At 43.8% G+C, this 10,031-nt stretch overlaps 1 protein-coding gene across 1 annotated transcript; it reads left to right on the top strand.

The window, feature by feature from the left end:
• The first annotated feature begins 5,494 nt into the window (after positions 1-5,494).
• PIGM (phosphatidylinositol glycan anchor biosynthesis class M) lies at positions 5,495-6,939 on the top strand. Its single transcript, XM_019527545.1, has one exon. It carries the CDS (start codon positions 5,528-5,530, stop codon positions 6,773-6,775), a length of 1,248 nt encoding a protein of 415 aa, XP_019383090.1. The 5' UTR covers positions 5,495-5,527; the 3' UTR covers positions 6,776-6,939.
• The last annotated feature ends 3,092 nt before the right edge of the window (positions 6,940-10,031 follow it).

Genomic DNA, 10,031 nt, shown 5'->3' with positions numbered 1-10,031 from the left:
AGGTATAGAATGAAAATGACATGTGAGGGAGGGGATGACAGAAGGAACCCAAGATGTTGTTCAGGATGTAGCCAAAGCCAGCGGAAATTATGTCATCCTCCATTTCCCTCTCTAGCCAATCTGGTCAGGATACGTTTCAGGATCAGGACAATGTCCTGTTAGATCCAAAATGATGATAGGAGTAACAGATCTGATGATAAAGCCTGTTCTTTGAGGTCCAGCAGCTTGCCATTCCTTTCAGTGATTCTTGAATAATCATCGTGTAAAAAGTATTAAGAAACTCATCCCATTAAAAAAAAAATTAAAACACACTACAGCTAATATAAGCCTTTCCTCCCATTGCTATAATTTTTAAGCTGGGTGCTATGCCAACATTTTAGCAGATGTTTTGAAGACCCTTTATTACAGTGCTGTTAACTTAAACCATTTTGTGCCAGTCTGCTGTGTCCAAGTTTTACTTACTTTGATAACAGTTTTGTGCAACAGACAGAGTTGGATTTTTGTGACCTTGGACAAGCCTCTGAACAAAAGAATACTATAAATATGATACAAAGACATATCCTGGGAAGTATTCTTTATCCATCTTTAAAAATAAGAGATGTCTGTGTTTTTTACACTGAAGAAATACTTGTATAGCTTGCTGTGCCAATCATTTCCATTTTAATTTGAGGTGGGAGGCAGTAGCATTTGGTAGATATAGCATATCTGTTAGAAATTGATCTTCAGCTGACAAGAAATAAGAGAAGTCCAAGTGAAATTTATATGTATTAGAGAAGGCAATTTTTAAAGAGTGCCTCTTCACTCCCATCTTGGACATCTCCACAATGCCTCCTCCAAACATTATGCACACACACTCATGGGATGGATAGGTAATCCACCTAAAAGACTACTTCATGGTGTATTATACTGATTTTAGAATACACAGAAGAAAATAACAAATATGGATGTGTGAAAAAACTGGTTCAGATTCAAACTAACACTGAGAATATATTGTTTGTCTGTTTGTCTTTCTTTTCTCACCAGAATGAAATTTCATTTGGCCTTGAACAAAACGTCCCAAACAAAACATTTTCTTGTCAGACATTAATAATAAAAGCAAATGAAATGACTTGTTTAAGTACATAAAACCACCAGGGGAGGAGTTGGTCTCTCTTTTTTCCAGTAGTCTGGTAGTTAGGGTATTTAACCAGTATAAGGGAGAGGGAGTCCCCTCCTCTGCCAAATGGGTTTGAAATCATATCTCCCATTTCCCAGCCCTACATAGCAAGCTATAGTCCATAGCAAGGTATCCATATGGGACTAGGAAGGAATGCTTCAAGATCTGTGTGCTATTAATTAATGCCTCCAACTAGATCCTGTGTCTGGAATGTTAAATGTCATGTGACCTGCATCACGTAGCAACACACATAGAATATTATTGAAGAGAAATGTTATATAACTGAGAATTAAGCATGCATGTCCAAATATTGATATATAAATGAATGAATAGAAGCTTCAGGTGAGAAGCAAAATATGCTACAACATCTATGACAGCCCAACACCACCTCCAGAATAATAGGTGCCCAATCATCCATTGCCTCTGGGCTCTCTGATTTTATAACCATTTCTTTAGATATTAACCCCCTTAAGTTTGCTGTTTTATGAATCAGTGGCTGAAATAAAATAAGCCAAGCATTAGCAGTCATAAATACTTGTACAATTAGTGGAACAGGGACCAGGACTCCCAAGCTAGACATTATTAGGAAATGGAGTTCTCTTCTTGCTTCCTGTTGGAGCTATTCCACTTTGCACAAAATATTTAAATATTCATTGAGCCAGAGGCAGAGAAAGAAAAATTGGCTGTCTAGCTCAGTAGTCTCCAAACTTTTTTGATTGCACAGCCCTATAAGTAAAAAATTTTTGAGTACACCCCCCCAATATATGTGGAACTCCCAGTGTTCCCTCAGGAAACCTCGCATACCGTACGTGACACATGACCGTCTGACATACAGACCGAGTGAGGGCACCAGTGTCAATCTGTATATTAAATATTAGTAAAGCTTAATTTCTTTCTTATTTTTTTAGATAAAAAATAAATATAAATAGAAGTTCTAATATTTACTTCCCGCATCCGAATGAATTGTCTTGCAAACCCCCTGGAGTGTGCGCACCCCACTTTGGAGACCACTGGTCTAGCTTCCTGGTTAGGACACTCCCTGAGAGGTAGAACTCTGATTCCTGACTATCCATTTAAGCAAAGTCGAACAGCAACAGGAGCTTGAGAGCATGCACCCCCACATCTAAGCACACAACCATACCCTACAGAATACCCTACTGCCTAGCGCTACTTTCCTGATAGTCAAGAGACATACATTCAAATACCCTCCGTGCAAAAGAGTCAATTGAACCTGGCCCCTACACTCTGGTAAGTACAACCCCCCCCCTCAAATCATAGAGTTTTTAGATAAAATGGGAGCCTTTCTCTAACAGTTTTGTAAATTTAGCCTTGCTCCTCGCCCGGGTTTGGTTTGGTTTTTTGACCTTTTCCCCTCAGTTGAAACTATTTTGAGAACTCAGCATAAACCCATAATGAGCTTGGGGCCAACCAACACCACCGTTTTGAAGAACAAACTCTTTGTTAAAAAGGAAAAAATCACCCAGTTCTAATCCCAAACACAGCACAAAGGGTGGGATCTACACTTCTGAAGCTGCCAAGGCCCAAGCACGGTAGTCAGTGTGCAACCGAGACCCAAATTAAGAAGAAAAATATGTATTAATGCAGAAAAACTTAGTGTTATGGGATCAGATTTTGCCAGGTAACTGGGGCCATTGCCCTCACAAGCCTTTGAGGCCTGAGGGAAGACACCAGATGCCCAAAAGCTCATCCAACAGCTCTTCCCAGCACACAGTTGGTCCAATAAAAGATGGAACTAGGGTAGATTTGCACCTTCTAGACTAAGCAAAGTAGATATATGTACACATACATATATACATGCAAATGCGTGTGCATGTGTAAAATATGTGCACACATCTAGCACAAGCTTTTGTGAATTGATGCTCAGTTCATCTACTTTGCTTAGTCCAGAAGGAGCAAATCTCCCCTGTTTTCTATTTGACTTCAGACTAACATGACTAACTACATCCCCTGCATAAGAATATAAGGGGCACATCCAGATGAGCAGAAAGGCTTGTTTCCCTAGGGACAAGTAGCAGTGGCACACCTTGTGCTGCTGTTACTTAGCCCTGGCGAATGTCCATGCCACACATGCTCTAGCATGCAGCAGATTACCCTGGGTGGGGTAGGGGAACCTGGAGCCAGCAACTGTGATGGCCCTGGGAGCTGCAGCCAGGGTGCTCCTGCAGCAGGAAACCTGTCCACCAGACGGAGTGTGGTCCCAGCCAGCCAGACTCTGGTTTTGTGTGGCATACACTGCCACCATGTGTGCCTCCCTGCTTTTTTCTAGCATGGGGTTTTTTTGATCCTGGGTTCTCTCAGGGTCAAAAAAAACCCTACACTGCAAAGTAGCCTTGCGGGGAACACCTACATGTGCGGTGTGTGAAGCTGCAGGTGGTTCTGCAGTACTACATACTGCACATCTGCGCTTGTCTGGACACACCCAATAAGTGCCATATCGGGTCACACCAATTGTCCATCTAACCCAGTATCCAAAGTACACACCATTTGGTGCACTCGTTTTCAACCGGTGACTTCATTCCTGTCCCTGTTTCCTCTTCAGTTGTCCCCCAAAATCGAGTGACATATATCTAATAATCCCTAATAACAGGGGGAGTCTAACCTTTGCTCCATGGGTGTTGAGACCCTGTTAACCCTATGGTCAAATAGCCCGAAGTGGACACTATCCAGAGAGATCATTGTATGGATATGATCCATCCCCTCTTCCCTGGCATCCACTATGTATTGAGTTAGAGATGCCGGAGGAAACATCTCCAACCGTTCTGTTCAACAACCATTAATGTATAGATCACTATAAATTTATCCAGGCCCTTTGCAAACCCAGCTGCACTATTTGCCTCCACCTCCTCTCCAGTGGCGATGAGTTTCAGCAGTACGAGACCAGGGAGCGAAGCAGCCTGTCCTGCTGGACCCCAGGGATGGAAACCAGCTGTGGGGCTGTCACAACTTTCCAAGCACTGGCTTTGGACTACTATCATGCATAAAGTGACCATCATAGAGGACATTCTGGTTTTCTGGTACTCTGTCCTCTATTGATACAAAACCAGACACCTTTATGTGCCCTATTTTTCTCTTCAAGAGAAAAATAGAGGACATAAAGAGAAAATGTCTATTTTCTAGAGAAAAATAGAGGACATAAAGGTGTCCTGTTTCGTATCAATAGAGGGCAGAGGACAACCGGACTGTCCTTTAACATGGCCAGCCTAATCCTGTATAGTTAATGTCTCTTATGGGCATAGATTAACTGGGGACATCCGAATCCCAAGACCTCCAGGCTTGGGCCTGCATGGATGCCTGCCAATGGATCTGAGAGTATCTTAAGTCCCAGGGTGAGCGGCTGGGACGGAGGCTGCCTGCCGGCGGTGGTGCCGTGTTTCGCAGCGTTTCGAACGATTGAGTTCGGCCTGCTCAACCCATACGGTTTTTGGAATGACTCCATTCTGCTTGCTTCATGGGATTTGAAACTGGTTTGCTGGATTCAACCGGGAACACGAAATATATTAATAATAATAATTTTAAAATGGCTTCAGAGCTGGCTGGCTCTTTTATAGCAAGACAGGCACTTTGACAGCCTGCTCCTTCCTTTCGCCTGCGGCCCCTCAAAATGTGATTGTGCAACTGGCCAGTCAGTGGTGTGGTAAGGGCTCAGCACCACCCCCCCATCACATGGATGGCACCCTCCACCAGGGAAGTGTGCCATACGTGTAATGCCTGCCCAGGGCCTCCAAGTTAGGGCTCTACCCAGGCTCCCCAAACAGACAGCCCCAATACATGGGACCACAGGGAAAGCCGGACTTTTTGCTTGTTTGTGTGGTTTTTGCCTTTATTTCCTTTTATTTTATTTTTGGTACCTTTAATTACGTTTTAATGGATGTCATGACTGTGTGACGTTTAATGACGTGGAAAAGCGGCAGCCGCCCGCGCAAGGAGAGCCCCCGCCAACTGCCGAGAAGCGCGCCTGGAACTTTACCAGGCAAGGGGCGGAAGGAGGTGAAGAGCCGATGAATCCGGGCGCATGCGCAGTACCACGGCGCGCGCGCGCGCGGCAAGGCCGCGCCCCCCTGTGACGCAACGATCGCGGAAGCGGCCGCTGGCCCCTCCACGCAGGTACCGGCCTCTCTTCCCCCGCCCCCTCACCGGGCAGCTGCTCCGAACGTTCGCGCCACCGCGGCTACGTCACCGCCTCTCCCTGTCCGTGTGCGCATGTGCCGCCCCCTGCCCCCCTCAGTGGCAGTGTGGTGGGTGCAGGGCAGCCCTGCGTGGACTTCAGCTGGCTCTGAAGGGCGAGCAGCTGCCCCTTATGCCCGGACTCAGCAGCTTCCCTCCCTCCGCAGGTGCAGCTCAGGCAGCACCATGGCAGTGCGCCATTGGCGAGCAATGGTGGTGGGAGTTGCGGCACTGCTGCGCCTGGGGCTGGTGGTCTACGGGAGGTACCAGGACGAGGCCCTGGCGGTGAAGTACACGGACGTTGACTACCAGGTGTTCACAGACGCGGCCCGGCACGTGGCCACGGGGCACTCACCCTACCGCCGGGCCACCTACCGCTACACCCCGCTGCTGGCCTGGCTGCTCATCCCCAATATCTGGCTCTCAGAGCTCTGTGGCAAGCTGCTCTTCGTCAGCGGCGACGTGGTGGCCGCCTGCCTGATGGAGCGCATCCTCCGCCTGCGGGGGCTGGAGCCTGGCGCCGCCTGCGGCTACTGCGCCCTCTGGCTGCTCAACCCGCTGCCCATGGCTGTGTCCAGCAGGGGTAACGCGGAGTCCCTGGTCACCGTACTTGTGCTGGTCACTGTGTTATACTTGGAGAGAAGAGACATCGCAAAAGCTGCCATGTTTTATGGCCTTTCTGTGCACATGAAAATCTACCCGGTGACTTACGCCCTGCCCATCGCCCTGCACCTGGGCTGTGGCAGAGGGCCAATGGAGACCGTCCCATGGAATGCATCCAAGCCTGGCTTTGCGAACTACTTTGGGCAGCTTTTCTTCAGGCTGCTGAGCCCGGATGTGTTGCTTTTTGGGGCGGTGGCTGGCGGTACCTTTGCTGCCTTGGGCCTTGCATGCTACTTCCTGTATGGTTGGGAGTTTCTGGAGCATGCCTACCTCTACCACTTGACCAGAAGGGATATTCGGCATAACTTCTCCCCCTATTTCTACATGTTGTACCTGACTGCAGAGAGCGAATGGAGTTTTGCCCTCGGTCTCGCCGCTTTTCTGCCACAGCTGCTCTTGCTTCTAGTGGTGTCCTTGGTCTATTACAAAGACTTGGCCTTCTGTTTCTTCCTGCACACTGGCATCTTTGTGAGTTTTAACAAAGTGTGCACATCCCAGTATTTCCTTTGGTACTTGTGCCTGCTGCCACTCGTCATGCCTGTTATCGGGATGTCCTGGCATCGGGGTGTACTGCTTCTCCTTCTGTGGTTTATTGGACAGGCACTGTGGCTGGCTCCTGCCTACTTCCTGGAGTTTAAAGGAAACAACACCTTTTTACTTATCTGGTCGGCAGGCTTGTTCTTCCAATTTATTAATTGCTTCATCCTAGTTCAGATTATTTCTCACTATCATAAAGGAACACAAGCAGCCAAGAAATCCAAGGCACATTAATATTAGGTCTGTGTGTGAGTCAAATTCTGCAAGCAGTTCTGTTGACTTAGAGGAAACTGCTTACCTGGGTAATTTGGTTTAGTAAAAGTGTATGTACTGTATACAGGGGTATAGGTTGTAGCCATGTTAGTCTAATAAAAGATATCAAATTTACCAAAAGAACCTTGTCTTTAGACCAACTCAAATAGTTGGAGAAATTCTTGTTTGCAAGCTTTCAGATACAAATACCCTTCATCAGGCTGCTTGAAGAGTGTTTGTACCCGAAAGCTTGCAAAGAAGAATTTTTCCAACTATTTGAGTTGGTCTAATAAAAGATATCATTTGCCAAAAGAACCTTGTCTGCCTAAGTTCTGTATATACACTGCACTGAGGTGTATCTTATGCAGATGCTGCTTTCTAGTACCCTAAATTTGTTGTTTTTTTTTAAACTGAGGTCTTTGGTCTCAGTTTGAGAGAAAAGTGGTATGAAGTTGCAGAGGGGTATTACCGTGGTGGGATATTATGGCATACTCCTTAAAAATATGTTTAAGCTGGTGGAAAGCAAACATGATTTAAAGCAATCAGTTATCAAATGCTTATGGACAGTACTTTTGTTTCTGCTATACATTTTTGGTATGTATGACTTGTTATGTATATGATTTTTCTTAATGAAATGTGAAGACTGCAGAATTTACAACTCGTTAACTTCCCAAAACAGTACCATTCCTGCTTTTCTATTTCCCAGAAGTTTTGTCCACATTCCTGTTCTACCAGTGTGGGAGGCTTCTACATGGTTTGATGAAAGACATTGCCTCAGGCGTTATCCACACTGGTGTTTTTTCTAAAGCTTGACAGCACTGCACCAATGTCAGTAAAAGCTCAGTAGTATTCATGCTAACTTGTCAAAGTCCAGTAATTTTACTGCTGTAGTATCTAGGCCAGCTCTGAATGGTGGTGGACAAGAACAAATAACTGGCAGCTGCTCTACAGGAAGGTTCTCACCAGTGGAAATATTTTAGACCAGAGCTACTGTAGAGGGGGATCTCACAAATAGTAATAAATTAAAGCAGACAGTCCAATTGTATCTACTTTTACTTTTATCATGACACTTTGTACAAGAAGTACAAAGGCTGTCTTGGCCTTCTTACATATTGATGTTTTCAGTTTCACTGAGCAGGACAGCCTTCACTTGTTCTGAGCTGCTACCTAGCATAATTCTGTTATAATACACAACTTGTCAGATCTGGTGTACGGTCTATGACAGTCACAATGGTCTAATGCATCAAAGGATGAAGCAATAGGCAGCACAGTATGTGGGGCTGTTTCTTTTTGTCTGCCTTGTGATGTTCAACACGCTGCCTTCCATTTGATATCTGCTGGCCTTTCTCTTAAATACATATCACCAAATAATCTGACTTCTTTTCTATTTAATTAAGTAATTTGAATTGTTAATATTTTGTGTGCGTATGGGAGATAGAGTCTGTCTCAGGGTTTTTTTAAAGTATGCTGCTATATCTTGTTTTCTATCATTCCAATGGTGTGGACACCTAAAAATGAAAATTACTTTTATTTGGCTGATTTTTTTTTTTAAATAGGGATAGATTTTTTGCAGTTATATCTTAACCTTGGTATGGAACAGTCCATTAATAGTGTTGTATATCAGTGTGCTGCAGCATCTAAAGACATATTTATGTCCCCCATAACTTTTATCAATTTTTTTCTCTTTAGCATTGGTGAGTACAGTGTGTTTGTACACTGAATAAGCATGAGACCAGGAACATTCCAGGTGTGAAAGCATTATCATATACAAGGTTTGGTGGCCTGCAGCTAACAGGATTGATTGCTCTTTTTTCTTTTACTCCTCTGTAATCAATGCGTATGAAACTATCTATAAATACCAGGCAATGTGGGTACCTTTTCTGTAAGCAGGGTAGTTCAATATTTGTTTTTATGTTCAGTTAAAAAAAATCATTCCTAACCTCATTTTGTCCTTCATTTGTCTTTTTAAATTGTGATCTTTGCAGGATCATCTTTGCTATTTTATACTGTAAGGAGCAGACTAACCCATCCTCATTTATGATAAAGGAAAGATTCTTAAGATTTTGTTTATGGGCTGGAAACTGCTCATGGCAATGTGACAGTATGATGTTGAAGATGCATTGTACTGCAAAGTATTGAAAATAAATTTTTTTTTAACTTTAACCTCTTTCATTTGTGTGTATTATTCTGCATTCCTTTTTATTGCTATTCATAAATCTGAACATCAATCTAAAATAAACATTTAAAAGCCAAAAATACTGTTTTATTATGAAAAATGCCTCTGGAAAAAAAAAGTCTGGATGAGGAAAGAAGTAAATTGTTTGATATGCAGTAAATGCATTTTTCCTGGGATAAATCTCTAAATTGCTTCATTTCTAATAACAAGAAGGATTTTTTTCGAGGTTTATGCCCACCACCTTCTCCCATAACTGATCTCTCTCTCTCAGGAAAAGAATAGGTCCTTACTGCAAATATCACCCACTGCTATTCCTACCCCTATTTTCTCAGTATACTGAGGGCTGCTTGTTTTCTATTCTCCTAAATCTCTGCTGGCTTTAGAGTCTCAGATCTTCTGACCTCAGTGTATGTTTGATTTGTGACATGGTGGTTTCAACTGAGGCAGCAAAAGGAAACAAGTTACAACACAACACTCTGGCCATATCCATCACTTGAAAAGGTTGCCTCTGCTGTAAGCTGTTATATGCAAAAGCTTTTACCCTGTTACTCTTTATTTATTTATTAGATTTGTATACCAGCTTTCCAAAAAAGGCTCTGAGCAGTTTATAGTAAGAAACAAAATAACAGATAAAAGTGTTAAATACTACATGTATTCATATAAAAAAATCCTCAAACAATACCCCCATTTAAGACTCCATGGAAGTGCAGAAATTCTTCCACACATACAGCTCTAAGTATTGGGTCCAGATGCTTTATTAAAAATACTCCAAATTAGTACAAATGAAATATCCAGTGAAATTTGGTGTTTACTATTTATGATGCTTATTTCTTGAAAGCCTGCTTTTCACTTTTTCATGGTCAGCTTCACTTTGGGCCTTGTTACGCCATATGCCGTGAGCCGCACAAATGTTGATCGGTGTAATTGCTAGCTTGGAGTTTGGAGCAGTCACACCCTTAGTCTAGAAACATCTTGCTGTCCCCCACCTGCACAGCTGGGACTTGCCCCTGGAGGCCTGGTGAGCAGGGGCAGGACTAGGAGCTGTAGCTGTCAGCTGCCACT

Source organism: Gavialis gangeticus, unplaced genomic scaffold (genome assembly GCF_001723915.1).
Source record: "Gavialis gangeticus isolate Ggan-Ray unplaced genomic scaffold, GavGan_comp1, whole genome shotgun sequence".
NCBI lineage: Eukaryota > Metazoa > Chordata > Crocodylia > Gavialidae > Gavialis > Gavialis gangeticus.
Note: the sequence above shows the minus strand (reverse complement) of the source record. Positions and strands in the feature narration are given on the sequence as shown.